Here is a 21299-nt window from a genome sequence, read left to right as displayed (position 1 = left end):
ACTTAAATTTGCCCAGAACACTATATATAATTGAAAAGTAAAATAAACTTCAAGTAACTAAACTGTTTGCATATATATACATGACCTGGGTCTTTTACATTGAATATTTAACTCCCATACACATAAAGTAGGTGAGGTAAACAGGTTTGCCGGCATATATTTAATTACTTCATAATAAAGTTTACAATTCTATTACGTGGAAGTCTGTTGTTTTCGAGCGCGATCTAATAGCTCGTATTATAAATCAGACTCATTTAATCTTTCTGAAAACCCGAACATCCGCATCTGAGCGCCTGGTGACACATCCTGACGTGGCTGAAGCTTTGGCGACTGAGTGCTTCCTGCGCATGCGCCACTTCCTTGTTGCCGCCTATCTAAATCGCTCTCACACTTAACTGGGACATTAGGAGCCAGCCTGTCTCTGCGGTGATATCTTGTAGTGGAATCCTTTGAAAACTATGAGTTATACAGTTGAGGAGAGAGGGATTCCGAACTCTTTGAGTTATCGGCTTTTTTTCAGTAAGTACGGCCTGTGGAAAATTTAAGCCAAAAAATGTATATGAAGCAGTGTCAAAGTCATTCATAGATGAACTCGCGGCCTGCAGCCCCACGTGCAGGATAGGGGTGTACAAGGGTCTTCATTCTGTAGATGAGAGCCGTTATCCATCTAGTGATTTGCATAATAATTTGACTAAATTTGCTGAAAGGAACATTAAACATGAATGATGTAAACGTTATTTTATATTGAGGATTTTGTTGTTTTTTCACTTTGACATACTTTTGTACAACAGCTAATTAATCCGCCTCTAGTCATCTTTCAGGTGTTATTTTTGATTGTTGACAGGACACCTAAAATGAAGTGGGTTAAACCAGCTAATCAAAGCGGTTCAGAAGCTGAGGAGGTATCAAAGATGTTGAAAGTATTGAAATTGGTCGTATCACAGAGTACCAGTAAGCTGGAAATCACGTAGACTTTGATGCAGTTAAAATAAACGTTTGCCTTCCTGGGTGGACACGATTGTGGTAAGCTGTTTGATAAGATCGTATTGGGCTAGTTATAATACTAAACGCACCACGTATGATCTTGCAGAAATATAATTAACAGTAGGAAATGCAAGCTATTAGTTTGTTGCACAGATTAAACGTTATTCTTTTCTTTTGTACTCAAGAGTATCATTAATTCGAGACCACTTGGCAAATGTACCAGTGTTGTTTATTAATTTTTTGATTTGGAAATCTATATAACACATACACCCTATAGAACTGAACATTATTATAAATTATGTAAAAATTCACTGGCAAGTTAAAGTGGCCTGTTTGCATGGAAAGTGCAATGTATTCATTAATTCAACCAACATGGTAAGCCTCTTCTAGATTTCTTCGTTCAAAAATATAAATGTAAAAGGCAGACACTCATAATTATTGTAGAATTGTGTATGTGATATTTACATTAAGAAAATATTTTCTGTGAAATGTAGGTTTGAAAGCCCAAATTCTGTTTACTTTGTGTAGTTATTGAGTTAAATATTGGCAAACACATTTTCTCAATAATTTTCATTAATACAGCCTTCATCAATTGTCAAAGCAAAAATGCATCTGACATATCCTATTTTGTATTTTTATAGCAGACAATACTAAAAAAGAACCTGATATACCAGGTTTCCTACAGTGATTACCTCATAATTTACAGATTGTGTAAAATGGGAAATGTTTTCTATTGTTACTGTTGGGTATTGGTTGATTTGTTTATTTTGGCAGTTCTTTAGAGGTGAACAAAGGGCACTGCCTTTAGACAAGGTGGTTTAATAAGGGTATAGTTAGGCTGTTACAGTTGTAATAATAATCTTGCCATGTTTTTGAGATTGTTTCATACATCCATCCGAGAGCCATATTGTAATGGTTCTCAGATTTAGAAGGGAATATATATGTATGTACGTATGTATGTATGTATATATGTGTATATTATATAAATTATGGCCTTTCTTTTTCATTCTAACTTATTTCACAATATGAGATTTATTCATGTATCATTCTATTCATCTACCTATTTTCTAACTTGCTGTTTTGGGACTGTGGGACCCACAGTTGCATTTCTTAGCAGCCTAGGGCAGAATTTCGTAACCCCTCCTGGAGAGCATGCCAGTCATTTGCAGGACAAACCTCGGCACATGCACCCTTTACTTTATTTAAGGGCCATTTCAAATTCTTAGTTAACCTTTGGAAAAGGAGAGTATAACCACAGTACATAGAAGAATATCTCTGAAGATATTTGGTAAATGTCCAAACTCTATACAGACAGTGCCCAGGCTGGGATTCAAACCCAGGGCTCCAGAACTATGACACAGCATGCTACTTTTTCTGCTATCATGAGTTTTCTCATTTTTTTTTAGATCTTAACTCTGTATTCTGAAATGTGAGAAACACTTTTTTATCTAATTTAAGTCTTTTATAAATATTGTTTGTTATAGCTTGAAATACCTACCTGCATTTTATGTGTGATTGTTCTGTTAATTGCATCCAAATTCTGATAGTTAAAAAAGAGCAAAGAGAGCAGCTACTTAAAGGTCACATTCAAAGGTTTAGTAAGCAACAGGTTGAATAACCTAAACCTTTATAAAATATGCGTGATAGAAGAGTATTAAAGGCACAAAATAACTAAAACTAATTCTTACCTGTATGACATTTTGACCCAGTTTATACTTGCTGGATTAACACAATGTAGAAATCCAGTGTAAAGCAAAGGTTGTGCAGATTTTCCCTCTTGTGCTTAAAGAGCACACTTTTCATGCTTTTTCAGTGCTGTTGGCTGCATTACTCAAACTGTTTGCAGAATTTAACCTTGTAGTGGTTTTCATGCAAAGGACATATGCAGGTACTAAGCAGCTTCATATAAGTAGCCATTGAGGCTTTATCTTGCTGCATGTTCTTCTGGCTTCTTTGGGTAGATTGTACTGTATATTCCCATTCATTTTTGTTACTATTGACAAAAACACTTGAAGATGTCTGAGACTTTCTGAATAGCCAAAAAATGTCCAAAAAGCATTACAGGCATGCTTGCAAATGGCTAAATACCAAATGTCTGAATGGCCAAAATGCCAATTGTGTGAATGGAATATGCAGAAACTACAGGGCAGCTGCTTAAAAAGCAAATTCTCAGTTGAGTTTGTTACTAGCAGATTAATATAGGGCAAATATAGCTTTAAAGATTAACAGTGAATTGCATTGTGCATTTTTATTTAGGTATGCAACATTAAAGATATAAAACTTTTTTTTTCTTGTCATATTAGAAGAGAAAGAATGGAATAAAACGAACATCAGTACATTGTGTCGCAATAGATAATTACTGTATCTCTATATAAGGAAAAAAAGGCATGGTTCTCATGATACAGTTTACTGAGTCATCCACCTCAGAGCTTATCTAGTGTAAAGGTCTTATTATTTACTTGTCTTTAGTAACTGATCATTAAATAGCTATTTTGCTATTTTAGAAACTTCAGTAAATCTAATTATGCTGAAAGTTTTTTTTCTAAGGTATGTAAATAAGGCATAAAAATACTTCAATTGCATTTTACCTGTTGTTTTATACATTAATGATTGTTATTATAACTTCATGGAACCTTGATGAACTTAAATTTCCTGTAAAAACACTGATTTAATATTAATAACAAATTCTTCTTCTCTGCTTCCAGAGTTCTCTGATTTAATAAGCTGTTCTAATGTATGCAATGATGGAAAGTGTTTATAGGCAACTTTGTGATTTGCTTATATTTATTTTGCAGAGAATGCAGAAGGAAGTTATATTTCTCCATTCCATGATATTCCCATGTTTGCAGATGAAACAAAGGTAAATATAAAATATATTTGTGTCTCATTTTTGTAAGCCTATATTTAATTTTGAAAAATGCGTGAGTGGGTGAGGCTGGAGTCCAGAAATAAAGGTTCACCTGTGTATGTGGTGTACAGACTGTATTTCCAAAAGGTGACTCGGGTCTTTTGATTTAAGCAGCAGGCTGCTGGAAATGTTCTGTCAATCTATAGTATCGGTTCAGTTTATTGTTCCATGCCTTGGTCTCCTGGGAAAGCAACTTGTGCTCAAAGATGTACAATGCCAGAATAAACCTATCATCAAAGTCTGATCCATCTCTAGGATGATCCTGGACAAACTGGAAGCTGTTGTAGAAAAGAGGATGATGGCAAAATTGGATCCCATTATGAAAAGTCCCATCCATTGTCTCCAGGAGGTGGTGTTTTGGAGCAGTTTTAGCCACAGGCTCATTCCACCACAGTGTGTTAATTAGCATCACTCTGCTCCTTAGGGACAAGCTGACAGAGATGGGAGCAGATTCATACCTAGTGGCATGGATCGTGGACTATTTTACAAACAGACTTCAGTATGTGCGTCTCGGGAACTGCAGGTCTGACATCGTGGTCAGCAACACAGGAGCGCCGCAGGGGACTGTGCTTTCTCCGGGCCTGTTCGGCCTATATACATCGGACTTCCAATATAACTCGGAGTCCTGCCACATGCAAAAGTTCGCTGACAACACTGCTATCGTGGGCTGCATCAGGAGTGGGCAAGAGGAGGAGTATAGGAACCTCATCAAGGACTTTGTTAAATGGTGCGACTCAAACCACCTACACCTGAACACTAGCAAAACCAAGGAGCTGGTGGTGGATTTTAGGAGGCCCAGGCCCCTCCTGGACCCCGTGATCATCAGAGGTGACTGTGTACAGAGGTTACAGACCTATAAATACCTGGGAGTGCAGCTGGATGATAAATTGGACTGGACTGCCAATACTGATTCTCTGTGCAAGAGAGGACAGAGCCAGCTATACTTCCTTAGACGACTGGCATCCTTCAACATCTGCAATAAAATGCTGCAGATGTTCTATCAGACAGTTGTGGCGAGTGCCCTTTTTTACGCAGTGGTGTGCTGGGGAGGCAGCATAAAGAAGAAGGACGCCTCACACCTGGACAAACTGGTGAAGAAGGCAGGCTCTATTGTAGGCATGGAGCTGGATAGTTTGACATACGTGGCAGAGCGACAGGGCACTGAGCAGGCTCCTATCAATTATGGAGAATGCACTGCATCCACTAAATAGTGTCATCTCCTGACAGAGGAGCAGTTTCAGCGACAGGCTGCTGTCACTGTCCTGCTCCACTGACAGATTGAGGAGATCGTTCCTTCCCCAAACTATGCGACTCTTCAATTCCACCCGGGGGGGGTAAACGTTAACATTATTCAAAGTTATTGCCTGTTTTTACCTACATTTTTATTACTCTTTAATACTGGTGGTTTTTGTTTTTTTTTTTTTTTTTTTTGTATCAGTATGCTGCTGCTGGAGTATGTGAATTACCCCAAGTGATAGATAGATACTTTATTAATCCCAAGGGGAGTTTGCTGCACATAGCTGTCAGGCAATTTAATGCTTCCTCCCGACATCCCAAACTAAATGATTATACTCTTTAAGTTCATTTTACAGTTTCTGCACAATGTACATTTATTATTGCTTGATTGTGTTTTTTGTCCTGTAAGGCTATCTTTGTTTTTATGTTTCTGAATTTCCCCTTGGGATTAATAAAGCTAATCTGATCATAAAGATGATCCTTATTTCCATATTTAAAATCTCCACAAGTGTAACAGATGTATTTGTATTATAATTTGGTTAAAAAATCACTTTTTCTCTTTAAGCAGTGATATTGCTTTATTGATTACAGTGTAGTATCTGTTTAGCAGAAAGCCCCTCCAGGACAAGTTTGAAATTACACCCAGGTTATGTAAAATGCATCGAAAACACTCACTTTTTCCCTGCATTGCTCCTTTACAAAGTACAGATGAAAGATTAGCTTCGCACACAGACGAGCCAGCCAACCTTGAAGTTACTTCATATAAATATAGTATAAGTAATATTTGACATATAAAGATGAATAAGATTGTTTATGTGATATATGGTTATACATTTTTTTTCTCCCCATAGTTAGTTTAGTTATTGACATTTTATTTTGAGGCCAAAATTGTTCTCCTGATCCAGAACTCTTTGGAAATCCCTGCTATTAGCTATATAAAGCCACTGTATATTACAAATGATTGCAATGCGTGTAAGCTAAATACACAAATTCACCAAATTTTGCACTTTAATAGTATCGGTGTAAATGATTAACTTAAAATATTAAGTAGTAACCCAGTAATTGCTTCTAGCTCCACAGCCCTGACATATGCACATATCACATTATCAGTCAAAGAGTTTCTGATGAAAAACAAAGTGGATGTTGCTTTGCATCCCCCATTTTTGCTAGATCTCGAACCCTGTGACTATTTTTTGTTCCTGAAATTAAAATTGATACTGATGGGAAGATAATTTGCTCACATGGAGGAAATCCAGAAAAAAAAAACTGCAGAACTGCAGACACAGTAACAAAAAGATGAGTACAGGAAATGTCCCAGTGCTTCTTCTACTCCTGGACACAAGTGTTTTGCATCTCAAGGGGAGTATTTTAGCAATGACTGAAATGAAACTGCTGTAAGTTGTATAATAGTGTTTTTTTTTTTTTTTTTAATAATTCCGGGAATTTTAGGGTCCCCCTTTGTATTAGTCAAGTTGTTATTGTCTGTACTGTAAGAAAGTCCAATAGAATGCTTAGTTGTAGGTGTTTTAGAGATGTTCTTTTTGGCCCTAACAGTAGGGAAGTTAATTTGGGTGCATTAAGGCAGTGCAGCAACCTGACTGTTAAAAATAAATATGGCTTATTGACAGAGGACTGAACTTAAGGTTTTTGTAGGGTCACAATTTCTTATCTCAGTGCTAGGTAGAATATTGTTAAGTTCACATCCCGTGTCCTCTCTGTATGGAGTACAATGTGCTTTGAGTATTAAGAAAAGTGCTATATAAATGTAATGAATTATTATTATATTAACATCGAAAGCTGGACATTACAGTAGCATTAACCAAGCATGAATTATGAAGTACAGTAATCCCTCGCTATATCGCGCTTCGCCTTTCGCGGCTTCACTCCATCGCGGATTTTATATGTAAGCATATTTAAATATATATCGCGGATTTTTCGCTGCTTCGCGGGTTTCTGCGGACAATGGGTCTTTTAATTTCTGGTACATGCTTCCTCAGTTGGTTTGCCCAGTTGATTTCATACAAGGGACGCTATTGGCAGATGGCTGAGAAGCTACCCAGCTTACTTTTCTCTTTCTCTTGCGCTGAGTTTCTCTGATCCTGACGTAGATGGATTGAGCAGGGGGGCTGTTCGCACACCTAGATGATACGGACACTCGTCTAAAAATGCTGAAAGATTATCTTCACGTTGCTATCTTTTGTGCAGCTGCATGTCAGCTCGAAGGGCACGTATTGATTTTTGCTTGAAAAACAAACTGTCTGCTCCTGACGAGGGGGTGTGAGCTGCCGCCTTCAACAGCTTTGTGCCGCGGTGCTTCGCATACTTAAGAGCCAAACAGCCCTATTGATTTGTTTGCTTTTGTCTCTCTCTATCTCTGTGACATGATCTGCTCCTGACACCTACTCCTTTGAAGAGGAAGATATGTTTGCATTCTTTTAATTGTGAGACGGAACTGTGATCTCTGTCTTGTCATGGAGCACAGTTTAAACTTTTGAAAAAGAGACAAATGTTTGTTTGCAGTGTTTGAATAACGTTCCTGTCTCTCTACAACCTCCTGTGTTTCTGCACAAATCTGAGACCCAAGCATGACAATATAAAAATAACCATATAAACATATGGTTTCTACTTCGCGGATTTTCTTATTTCGCGGGTGGCTCTGGAACGCAACCCCCGCGATGGAGGAGGGATTACTGTAATTAATAAACTTGTATAATGGGGTAACCAGGTTTTCTTTGGCATAATATGGGGTGGGGCTTGTGGAACCTGACTGGAGTCACTGGGGAAGTGGGGGTTGTGTTCTCAATTTGATGGCTTATATAATTAGTCATGCATGTCATTTTTCACCAAATTCTCTAATAGTGTTGGTATTATACCACATAACTATAAATTTCACTCACATTAACAGTGTTCCCATATTTGACAACTTCAGAGCACAAGACCTAATACAGTGGTGTTATTAGTATTAGTGTCCTGTTTATTTATTATATATTTATTATTAAGCCAATTGTCATATAGTGACGATATTGTGTGACATCCAGTATGAATGTAAAAATACTTATTTCATTATGTCACATTGACATCTAGTTTATTTACTGGCGTTCTTGAATTTACTGAAAGAAGACTCTTCTTTGGTGTATAGACTTTTCAGTTGCTGCTGCTGAAGCAAACTGAGTGATGAATGCGTACTCTACTAGAAATAATTTTTAATGACAAAGGTGGTTTTCTGATGAGCTTGTTTGCCATTTTTGCTGTCTAAGGGAGTATAGCTGCTGGGAGGGGACAAAAAACACTTTTAGTGGCCCCACAGCAAAGACCACGTGTCACCGAACATAAATGGCAGCACCCAAAGACTCGTAATAAGCTGTGACACAGGTTAGTGCAGCTATATAGGCAGCTGTCCATTTTGCTGAGTAGAGGTAGAACCTAATGCTTTTTAATTTCAAGCATCCTAAGTATGCCATAAAATCAGTGGGGGCACCTCCTGGCAAAGAAGGCAGAAGATAGTCCTGCTTGGAAAATGTCCCTATTTTTGGTTACAGGACCATTTTATTTTGGTGTTTACAATTGCGTGTTTTGTAGGTTAATTCATACATTTATATAACAATTTTGTATGCTTATATTAAGCATTATTTTTTTCCATAGTGCTAATCTGAGTAATAAACAAATTAACAAATAAACACAAAAAGTCACTAAAGATTAAATATTTTAAATATGACTCTTACAGATGAGCAAATATAATATACAGTACCTGAACTTGTGAGGTGCACCAACTTCCACTCTTGTTTTATATTGTAACACACGGACATACTTTTCTATTTCATGGGAAATTTTAATTTTCAACTTTGAATTATCATGAATAAAAATATTTTTTGCTGATGTTTACCCAGTTCATAATTCAAAAGTTATAAAGCTCTTGTAGTGTGCTGTAACCACTTAACGATGAGCTCATGGAATACTCGATGTAGGCTGGGCTAGTTGCAACAGTAGTTCCAGATGTTGAGCGATGTAGTCGCATCTTTTCCGCTGCTATACAGCTGGGCATATTGGGGTCTGTATTCACTTCTTTAATCTTTGCTTCTGCTTATGGCAGGCTGTTATGTGATGCTGTTTTTGGCTTTGGTTGCTCATTTGATAGTTGTGGCAAAGATTTTTTGGGAGATACAGTGTGATGTATATTGTAGTAATCCTCGCCAGAGATGTTAAAACACAAAATATATTGACAAATATTAAGAAAATGAACATAAAATATTATTGTAGATAGCACAGATGTCTCAGACACCCATGAAAAACCCAAAATTCACTGTAGGCTTCCACTTTTCCATAGAATGCAGAACATCTTGCAATGTGTATTTCAACACTACCCATGCACAATGCAGTTCAACACTGTTCTCATGATAGTAAAAAGATATTTTCAATCCTTAGCTGAAATGGATTTACTGCAGAGCATGAATTTTCTCAGATGTGCTGTCAGTATAGTGGGTTTGAGTGGTCTTTTTAATGTTGGACATAGATCTGAGTATTTTGAAATTCCATTATTAATGTGAATTATGTACATAGAACTGCTGTCTCATTTTAGCTTATGAATTTTCATCTACTTTCTCTACAACTACATTGCACCTGTGTTTTATCCTCTTTTCATGCTATTTTCAACTGATAGCTATAATTATTTGCTACTTTGCTTTGTACAAATTCATTCTATAAACATTAATTTTATGATGGCTTTGTACATAGCAGTGCTAACAGTTTTGATGAAGCATCATTGTGAAAGCAGATAAGCTCCAAACAGTGGGCAAAGAAGAAGCTGCATCTTCTTGATTGAATATTTTCTTGATTTATAGGTAGGTAGATCTATAGAGAGAGCTTAATTTGTCCCCAGTGGGAAATTTGGCTTTTTACAGGTAAGATTTATATAGAGGAAGTAAAAACAGCTAGGCACTAATCACTAAAGAAGATCAAACTAAAGGTCACAGTAGTATTAGAAGGCTAATTTTGGTCCTCTTCTTAAATCTGTGTTTTCCATTTGAATATTAACTCTTAACCTCTTTACCCCATTACTCCGACAAAACAGTATATATACATGCAAAAAATTTGGAAGGTTAACAATTATGATAAATACTATATTTCTCTACCTTTTTATTCCCTGAAAATATTATTAGCATATCTTTATTTCTATCAATAGAGTAACTCAAATCTAAAGTAAGAACATTATTATTTGACCACAATTCAGTACATCAAGAGTTGTTGAAATTTTACATTATGCTGTGCCTTTTTTAATTGCTCTAATTTTTCCTTATTCCAAATATGATGAAAATAAATATTTGCCTAGTGAAAGGCTTCAGTTTATTTATAAAATTAGACATGTATAAATGAAAGACGTGTGTGTGTGTGTGTGTGTGTGTGTGTGTGTGTATGGAGCAGTCTGCTCCGCTCACACTCAACTACAGCCACTAGATGTGGCTTTTACATTTTTTCGGCCCTTGCATGCATCTCACTATGAAAGACCTGTGTGCAGGAAACGCCGCTGTGCAACAACAACGTTGTGCTAATGACACAGATTAAGAGACCCAATGTCGAAAGGAAGCAAACGTTGCAACACAACATTGTTCATGTGAAACCCCTCTGCAACAGAGGGCAAGGCTTAAAGTTTACACTAAAAACATTGTTTATCTGGAGGTATTTTCTGGAGACAAAGATTATAGGACTCCAATGCCAGCAATACAGCTAAAATTTTGTATTGTCAGTGTCTTCTTACCAAAACCAGCAGGGCAGCAAGCACAGGTGGGTCCACATTCTCTGTCCTGGTTTAATTCTTAAGAGTTACAATAGCTGATGCCTCTCCAAGTTCACATATATAGTAAAACTGCTGTGTAGTCTTCGGAAGTCTTTTTGTCCAGAAGACTACACAGCAGACTACTACTAGCTAGTGTATAAGACTACTAGCTAGTGTATATATATTTTAAATTGAAACACAAATTACTGTATTATTGAAAAGTAATTAATATTAACAGCAGCAAACAAACAAAATGTGTTCCTTACTTTCCAGATCTCTTAGTAAACCAATGTAATTTCAGGTGCCGCAAACTAGGTTATCAAAGCAAAAAGTAAGCTAAATAAACCTACCTGTATAATGTTTTTTAGGCATTTGAATGTGGAAAATGAAGAATAGTTTAACAGCAACGCATTATATGTTACACCTACTAGGAAATAGTACTATGGCCCAAAGTTTGCATTGTAAATGATGGTTTGCCACATTAAATGCCAGATTTTGGTGGGACTTTAACATGAAACAAATGTGCGTTGTAGTAGTCAATTGAAACATGAGCTTGACTTGTTCGTTCGTTTTTTTTTTTTTTTTTTAATAAGGAAATGTTAAGTTGAAAATTGACAGACCATTACAAATACAAACAATAGCTTATTTTTTTTATCCACAATGTATATCTATTCCTCACTCCTCTTTTCCCCTCACCTTAGTCTTTCACTTTTTTCCTTCTCCTTCTCCTCCTCCTCTTTATTTATTTTTGCTGGATAACTGCCTTGCTGAATTTCAGATGAACTCATGGAGGTCTAAGTAAAATCTACCAGACAGTTTGTCAAGAAATTAAAATGTGTAATATCATAACAGCTCGTGGCTTGCTTTGTAAGTGTGAACTGTACCCACTGTACACTCCAGTATAACCCTTAAAAAAATTTTGTAGTGGGTGGCATTTGTTGCTGATTTGGTAGGGTCCCTCTTAGGGAAATGGCACCAATAAATAATAAAACAATAGAGGCAACAAATACTGCAGTGTCTTTGTACAACAAAAAGGAATACCTATATATTTTAATTGAGTTACAATAGAAACATACCCAAGAAAAGGGCATATACAATTTTTTAACTGGATAGCTTTCATAAAAGGCATGCCCATAAAAAAAAAAGTATGGACATTTTTTTCACTTGTTATAATGAGGAGGAGGTCCAAACACCGTTGGTTGTTTTGAAATAATGGCTGCAACTAACAACAATTGCTAATTGATTGAATTAAAGGGTTTTTTTTTTTAATAATGTGATGTTTGTGCAAACCTTTAAGCATCTTACTTAAATCAGTTTCATTCCTTGTACAATGCTTTCCTTCATAACAATAGTAGAAATATGTTCTAAAACTACATTTTGCCAAACAAATACATAGCAACAAATCTTACTACTAACTTTAAGATCAAGCTTAACACTTCCAAGGCTGCTGTTGAAGTCAAGGATTAAAAAACTGTGTACAATATTTGCCTAGAGTGTTTCAACTACTGGCCATCTATATCATGAAAAGAAATGCTGTGATAGAGAAATTTGCATATTGTAGATGGCTCATTATTTGGCACTGGCAGATAATTTTGAGCTGCCAGAAAAAAGGTCCCCAGGTATAAGTCAAAGATGGATCAACATTACTTTGATGTGTTTTCTTTTCAGATGCTTCTACAAAGTGAGCTAATTTTTACAGAACTTACAAAAGACTGATTTCTTACCAGTTGTGAAGGTGAATTGACTTCACACCTTTGAGTTATTTGATCTTCAGCCTTTCACCATATTTAAATCATTTACCATGTTATAAAATGGAATGAAAAGTACTCCATACACAACACAACACAATATGGACAGGGCTCGAATTTCATGTGGGACAGAGAAGAGGCGTATGTCCACGACAAATGGGAGGGATTTTACTGGTTTTGGGGGATTTCAGAGTTAAGGGTTTAGGCTGGGGTTTATAAAGAATATGATTATTGTCAGTTCCTGTGTATCCACTTTTGTTCTGTTATTTTCAAACTACAGTATCTCACATAATTGATCAGATTTTGCTATTGCTTATGCATGTGCATGCACTAGTTCAAATTAGTCATTGAATTGGAATGTAATTGTACTTGCAAATAAACTGCTGTCTCAGAGAATATTACAACTATACCTTTCAAATATGTACTGTATCTATTATTTGCTTTCACTATGCTAGCTGCATTTTAGTTGTTACATGAATAAATATTACTGTGGCTTCAAAAACCCAAGAAATGACAGAAATATAGTGTTTGCCTTGTTTTTGTAGTTTATAGGGTAATTATTGACACATGTACAGTGAAATTCTTGCTTCCATGTACTAATCAACATGAACATACTGTATCACCTCTCTCTGGCACCATTAGTAGTGAGTACTACTACTTTGGTCTGTCTTGCTCAGAACACAGTTTAAAATGCTGTTTTAGCACCCTTGCTAACTTTGCATCTCTATGATTGTCCTTGTACTTCAAAGCATTATGAGCAGAGCCACATGAATATCTGGTTTTCAAACACTAACTAAATTAATTTTATTTTGGAAAGAATATATGGAGCAGCTAATTTTTTACCATTATAGAGGGATGTGTAGCAGCTTGTGAGGGTGTTGCCTCATCCATGGCCGGCTGTCTTGTGCCCAATGTAACCAAGAACAGGGTTAAATGAGCTTATCAGCTTCTTTTCCAATTTCCTCTAGAAAAATGCATAGGTAAATTTAATGAAATGAATTTTTCATATTCATATTTTGACATCTGCAGGTCTTTATATGAAATGATGCATAACTTTCAAATATACAGACAGTATAGTAAAACAGAAGAATCCTGCGTATAAGGGAGTAAGGACGTAAAATCCATTCTTTTGGGTAAAAAGTGAAAGTCCATTGTCTGTCATTTTATGTGACCAATACATCAGAATCCCGTGCTCTTTCTGTATTCTTCTTGATTAAAAATTATTTTAAAGAACTCTTTTGAATAACATTAGAAATGGCATATCAGTTTTAAATAAAAAGTATGCATTTTCACTGAGTAGAGGAAGGCCTATATAATTTGTAAATAAACAAATGAATAAGAGATGGTAGTTTGTGATTATTCACTGCAACACCTTTCTAGTTTAGCTTACTTTTTAAATTGATAATAATGGGATGTGTCATATGTAAGAGAGACTGTATTTATACTGTAGTTACTGTATTTATTTCAGATTATTTTGTCTATAATCTTTTTTATTTCTTTTTTTCTGTTTAAGAATATATTCCATATGGTTGTAGAGGTACCAAGATGGACAAATGCAAAAATGGAGGTATTTTCTAATTTTCTATTTCATTTGTTCAAATTATATAACATGTATTTTCTTACATTCCATCAATAAAAAATGTATTTTTGAGTGAATATTTCTTAGTGTTACTATAAAGGGTAGGCAGCAACAAAAAATTAAATATCTTACATAGAAAACTGTTAATGTTGTAATTGTTAGTTGTAATGCTTAATCTGTTTTCAGAGTGCTTAGTGCCATTATTATTGTTCTGTTCATTTTACATCTTTGATGTGTAAAAAGTAAAAAGTGTAGTACAAAGCATCACAAGATAGTGATGTAGATTACTTGGTTGCTGAAACTGATTTAAAAACTATAATGAAAAATGAGACCCAAGGAAGAGCCTGTAAATTATCTTCACATCATATAAAATTATAAAACAACTAAATAAATATAACTTAAAATCCCTGATAGTAAAAAATAACAGACCGCAGAGTAATGCTATGCAATGTACAAAATAGGAAGTTGCCAGAGTATTTATTACAGTAATTGCAAATCTAAAGTGGATTTCCACTTGTGATTTTGAACATTACAATTGAATAAGTCTTACAGGCAGTCTTTTAATGCTGTGAGTAGCTTGAGGAACTGTGATGGCTTTTAAATATTATCATATATGCCATCATCTAAAGCTTTATGACTGCAGTTTTAAATTTTAATAAAATTATCCTCTAAATATAACCAATTTCAATCCTTTATATTTTGTCAGTTTACATTTTATATAGCAACCAATGTGTTTTGTTGCGCTTTTACATCAAGTTCATGCATTTGGTATAACGATTTGGCTTGCTACATAGAAAAAAATCATTACTGTTTCTGGCACATAAGTTTAGATGCTGAAGTTTCCATCTTGAAATAATACCTGCTTCTTAATCTTCAGACTGGACTCAATGCTTGGTTTGACAGACTGGATCTCCACTTTCTGGTCCACAAAGAGAACAGATTGTCAGCTTTCAGCTATAAAGGGAGCAAGCCCCTTATCTTTTTAGTTTGAGGTTGGTCGTTTTGGAGAGTGTGAGAGTGTTTCCTTAAAATGTCCCCCAGAATTCCCTAGAGAGAGTTCATTGTCAGTAGTTTTGAAGGAATGTATAATCTCTTGTGATTGGATTAAAGTCACTTCCAGTTACAAAATTGGTGCCTTCTTACTGGGGTGTTATTTTGTCCATCCGAATTGTCATTGTCTGATTTAGAGCTCCTTGTCTTTGGGTGTCTATTTCACACTGTCTACCCTGAAAGAGTCTCTGCAAAGAGGCCTCTGCCAAATGTTGGTTTAAACCTTACTTACATTTTTGTTATTGAATGTACAGGCTGGTCCTAGTACAAAGAGTTTAGTCCCTTACTTTGGAATGTAAGTGAGGATTTGGTGCAGCTAGATGTCTGCATCGTTTCAAATCTGTTTTTTTTTTTTTTTTTTTTTTAACTTGCTCAGAATGAACAGTGCATACAATATTGTCATTTTCTAACCCGCTTAGTCCAGAACTGGGTTGCGGGGCATGCTGGAGCCTGTCTTGGCTAGCATAGCGCACAAGGCAGGAACAAACCATGGGTAGGGCACCAGTCCATCACAGGGTGAACACACACATCCCCACCACACACACTAGAGCCAATTTAGCATCAGTAATCCACCTAACCTGCATATTGGAATGTGGGAGGAAACCACAGCACCTGGATGAAACCCACACAGACACGGGGAGAACATTTCAGCTCCACGCAGATAGGATCCAGGACATGAACACTGGTTTCCTTAATGCGAGGCTGCAGCGCTGCCTTTGTGCCATCTTGCTGACCTCATCCTATAATATCTTATTGTTTAATGACAGCATGCTTTTGGCATTCACAAAAAGGTGCGAGTGCTGGAAGCACTCGCTTGGTAAACTAGACATGCCCATTGATTTCCAGTTGTTGGTCCAGCAGCATAATTAGCAAATCTAACATACCCCACAACTAAAAGTCATGTACTGTGACATCAGCTTTAGACACCTTTCTCAGTTACAGTCATGGTCGAAATTATCGGCATCTGCTTTCGAGACAGATTTTTAAAAATTTTATTATCCATCCATCCATTATCCAACCCGCTGAATCCGAACACAGGGTCACGGGGGTCCGCTGGAGCCAATCCCAGCCAACACAGGGCACAAGGCAGGAACCAATCCCGGGCAGGGTGCCAACCCACCGCAGGACACACACACAAACACACCCACACACACACACCAAGCATACACTAGGGCCAATTTAGAATCGCCAATCCACCTAACCTGCATGTCTTTGGACTGTGGGAGGAAACCGGAGCGCCCGGAGGAAACCCACGCAGACACGGGGAGAACATGCAAACTCCACGCAGGGAGGACACGGGAAGCGAACCCAGGTCCCCAGATCTCCCAACTGCAAGGCAGCAGCGCTACCCACTGCGCCACCGTGCCGCCCAATTCTGTTATTATTATTATTTTTAAATCTAATCTTGAACTTTCTGCTTCTCAGATCAACATCTTATCCAACTGTGCAGTTTAAATTTGGCTGAGTGCAGTTCACTTGTTAAGAAGTTTCCTCTTTCTTTCTTGTGCTTCAGCCACCAAATCCTGTCTTTTTTTCCCTTAATTATCATTCACCGCTTCTCAAAGCAGTGTTTGTTTGTTTTTTTTCCTTTGTTAATAAGATCAAAACAACAAAGTTCTGTGTTCATTCTTTTATGCATCTACTGAACATGTTTGATAAAAAAATGAAAGCATTCATAGTCTGTGACATTGAAAATCTTAATTTTACTTTTGACTACTGATTATTTATTTTACTGTGGTTCCTGCATCTACTGATGCAAACCTGATCCACGCAATAAAAAAAAAAAGTTAAAAACCCAACAAACTAATTTGAAAAGTGTTGTTTCAAAAACATCTTTACAGATTGTGTGTAAATGAGAAGTTCTAAATGAAGGTATCCTTAGTGATTGTGGTATTTACTACTAAACTGTATGTAGCAGTGATTTAGTGGGTAAGGATGAACAACAGCAGACTGTAAGATATCCTGGCCACCGCATAGTAGGTACCAATATGCCTCTCCTTATGAATCAGGTTGACTCCTGGGATGTGTACTGAATGCCAAAGAGGTCTGACAGGAGGCTGTAAACTGCTTGATCACAGGAGGACACACAGTACCAAGTGAGAGCTATAAGACCATGCTGGCTCTTTAACATAATGGTAAGCATGGATGCTCTTTGAGATATTTGGTGCTTTCAAGGTAATAGAAGGCTCAAGGCTGTAGCCACTTATGGGCTGGTGGAGGGAATAGAACCCAGGGTGTACCTCTTGCAAAACCAAGGTCACTGGCAACTCCATTAATTGTAGGACTAGGCTGGAACTGACCCCAGCAGGGTTTCCAAGACACTTAATTCTGTAGTAGAGTCCTTCATTAGTCATACTTTCAAGAACAGCCTGTCCCTCATAGCTGCAACAATATACTGGGTTCACAAAAAATACTGATTGATACCAAAACCTAGAAATACTTTTTGATTCATGAACCGTGACCTCTTAAGAGTCCTGCACTTATTTAGTAGGAACAAGTGTGAGTAGTAATGCATCATCTTGAGCAACCTGTCTTGAGGTGATGAAAATATGCTTGTACGTACTATGAACTTGCATGGAACAAATATGTGATTTATATTAGGCTTCTTTTAAAAAAACAAAAAAACAAAATTTCAATAATTAGTCATTAAACTTTATTCAGGAACAGGTGAATATCCATGTAAGCTTAATACATAACAACATGAGTCTGCTGGACATCTTACCTTGTAAAAAAGGCAATGTCTCTGTCTGAGCCAGCAAAACAGTGATTGCCAAATCGCTGCTTCATTGTAAGGGTCTTAGTTTGTTTCCTCACCTGATGCATCTCCTGTCTGAGAGACATGTTTACATCAAACAAGTGGTAGGTCGATAACTGCTGGATCCTTCTCATCGCCTGATGTGTCATCCTCTGTCGGTCGTTTTCTCCTCTCCCAAACCCCCAGTCTTGCACGTGGAACGGAGAAATTGTCCACTCAACACAGGAACCGCTCCCTTCTTCAACAGTCGCCACCCTGTCTCAGACCCTGGCTCGATTATAATCCTCTCTTTTTAAAATGCCAGCTACGAATTTGGGTATGGCGGCTAACTGTAAAGCTGTCTCTCCAGATAGTGATGATCCATCTAGATCAGGTTTCCGCTTCAGAGGGAAATGTATGAAAACTAAGTACCTTGTTGTACTCACTGGAAGCTCAACACAAAGGTATATAACAATGTTCAGCTGTAGAGCTATCTGTACAATGAAACTTAAATTTCTTTTTCTCTGTCATTCTCACCACTAAACAAAAATCACAACAGCAGTAAGGACAACAGAAGTGACCGAGCTGGCTGAGATTTCACTTGAAGTACTTCACCAATGCTGTGTATAGCCTATTGTAGGTATATGGAATATAGACACAAAAACAGTTGCCATTTTAATTGTTCAGCTTAGTTTAGTGGAATTGATTATTTTAGTAAATTTGCATATTTCCCAGACATTGACAGAGAAAACTTTTATGTCTTAGTTATGAAATGCAAGGCTTACTTTGTGAAAGTTTCCCATTTTTAAGTGTCTCCATCTCGCCATGAAGACTGCGTTATATTGCAACAATCTTAGAAAATCTGTACCTATTTGCAATAGCATTCACTGAATAGCTTTAACATCCATATACATTTGTAAAAGAAAAAGCATTATAAGCTCATTAACTCTATCTCTGTAAAATCATGCAACATTTCCAGGTTTGCTGACAGCTTTTATCATTTTATAAACTGAAGTTTTATAAAATACTAGCCACCCTACCTGTTGAAGACAGGCAATAGAATAATTTTAAAATATTTGCTATATCTTGACCTGTGGTTATCTTCAGCGCCTTTACTTTGTATCTAAGTGTGAATCAAGACGCTGGTCAAGACAGGTTCGGACAAACCTGTTCTTGTAAAGTGTGGTTCTCAGATTTTGTCAGTTATGAGGCGCCTTTCTCACCTAATATTCAGTTTTATATTTCCCATCTTTCAAGGTGACTCTCATTGTGCTTCCTATAGCTTTTTTCCTCCTCGTTTGTCTCACAATGGTGCTTCCTTTTTCAGTCGTGTCACCAAAGACTAACTGACCAGTTACACAAAAGCCAAACTGACCAATCAGGTTGCTCTGTTGGAAAGGAAAAAAAACACACAGACCTTAGTATTTCTATAAATAGTAGATGTTTGATATTTAATTGTGTAGCAGAAGGCTCTTGTTGTCATAATTGACAGGATGCATTGTTGTTTCCTTTTTTTAACATCAAGAGAGCAGGCTTTTAAAAAGAGTGGTTTGGCTGCATTAATTGCAGCTTGACAGTAGAAAGTGGGTTTGTTGATGAAATAAACATTTAGTGATATGTATAATGTTTGTTTTCAGAAATATAAACCTTGCCAAACAATATATTCAGAGTTAAATTAAATGAAAACATTATATTATTTGTCTTTATTTCCCCAAGACCAAAAAAGTAAAATATCAAAATTAATTTTCTGGTCCCTTCTCTTCTGCTCTAAGGTTCTGTAATGTTGTCTTGCTATTTTTGAATAGGTATTTTAAATTTCAGCTACATTACACATTGTCTTGAAATTTACAGAAATATTATCATTCTTATAGATAAAGTATAAATTATTTAATTGTCTTTTGTGATAGCATATTCAGAGCAAAGATTTTATTTTCTTCAGATTGCTACTAAGGATCCCCTTAACCCAATTAAACAAGATGTGAAGAAAGACAAATTGCGCTATGTGGCTAATGTTTTTCCACATAAAGGGTATATCTGGAATTATGGAGCAATTCCACAGGTGGGTGAAGCTACCCAAAGGCTGGTTGGTAAGACAAAAACGTATATTACATTATAATTTGAATTTTGGACTGTAACTGTATATATCACAACTCCTATCTAGCAGTATTTTTGTCTTTTTAGGGTTTTCACTGTGCTATTCATTAACTAAAGTATTGCATAAAGTTACTGACTAAATATTTAAACTATCAAGCTGTTCACTGTTGAACCAGTGTGTCACAAAATTAATGTAACTGAAGTTTGTCACGTTTATCACTGCAAGTTAATTTTAAATCCACAAACTGAGAGCAGAAACAGAGAACATTAATAATAAAACTAAGTAATGAATTTTGATTACATTTAGGAATAATCCACAGAGAAGTTTGTCTGCTACAGTTATATCCAAAAAGCCAAAGCTTATTAAATCATTGCCTTTCTCATCCTTTAACAGACATGGGAAGACCCAGGTCACACAGATGAAGAAACTGGTTGCTGTGGAGATAATGACCCAATTGATGTTTGTGAAATAGGTACCAGGGTAAGGTATTTGTGTTGTTTGTATGTCTTTGTGAAATTTTATATTATTATGCATTAATGTGGAAATAATTATGTGTATATCCTCTGTGATGGTTTGGAAACATGTTAATGGGGTCTTCCTAAAATTGATTAAGCCAAATTTTTCTTTAACATTTTCTTATGACATGCCATAAAGAATTCTAAGACTGTTTACCTAATTTGCAACAGAAACTTCAAAAAACACAAACATATAATAACTAGGGAAATGAGAAAGTGATATCTAAGATTTGAAAAGCAGTCATTGTATTGCATTCAGTTCCTCTCGTTTTTTTGTTTGTCATGGAATTTTTTTCCGTATGTTATTGATCTGAATTCTTTTATAATTATTTCTCTTCCATTACTAACCTTATCATATGTATTTCCTTTTTTATTACCCCCCAGTGTCATCCATGTATGGTCAGGGGTGTCATTCTTTTATTAGGATATATAATTTAACCGCTAGATTGTTTGTTTTTCTCTGTTGTTACATTGACTAATTCCAATAAACAAAATCTCAGTTAAATAAGATGACGACATATATTATAGAAAATTATTTTTTTCAGAAAATACATGTACATAATGATATCTTTGTATGGTTGTAAATGAAAATGCTGTATGGTTATAAATAAAAACATATTGCAGTATCCTTTTGTATCTAAGTAGGACTGGGCAATATTTAAAATTTTTGATATGATTAA

General features: G+C 36.2%; 1 protein-coding gene across 4 annotated transcripts in view; it reads left to right on the top strand.

Annotated features, from left to right (window-relative positions):
* Positions 1-354: 354 nt before the first annotated feature.
* ppa1b (inorganic pyrophosphatase 1b) overlaps positions 355-21299 on the top strand; it is a 28452-nt gene continuing 7507 nt past the window's right edge. Inside the window, exons 1-5 of one of the 4 annotated variants that reach the window (XM_028795523.2) lie at positions 355-519; positions 3780-3844; positions 14160-14213; positions 19949-20068; positions 20498-20584. In XM_028795523.2, the coding sequence (XP_028651356.1) occupies positions 459-519; positions 3780-3844; positions 14160-14213; positions 19949-20068; positions 20498-20584 (387 nt within the window). In that variant the 5' untranslated portion in view covers positions 355-458. Of the gene's footprint in view, positions 533-896; positions 952-3779; positions 3845-14159; positions 14214-17284; positions 17411-19948; positions 20069-20497; positions 20585-21299 lie in introns of those variants that run through there. The other 3 variants (XM_051922937.1, XM_051922936.1, XM_051922938.1) reach the window with 3 other exon arrangements.

Source organism: Erpetoichthys calabaricus, chromosome 2 (assembly GCF_900747795.2).
Source record: "Erpetoichthys calabaricus chromosome 2, fErpCal1.3, whole genome shotgun sequence".
Classification (NCBI taxonomy): Eukaryota; Metazoa; Chordata; class Cladistia; order Polypteriformes; family Polypteridae; genus Erpetoichthys; species Erpetoichthys calabaricus.
This window is presented reverse-complemented; position numbering and strand designations above follow the sequence as displayed.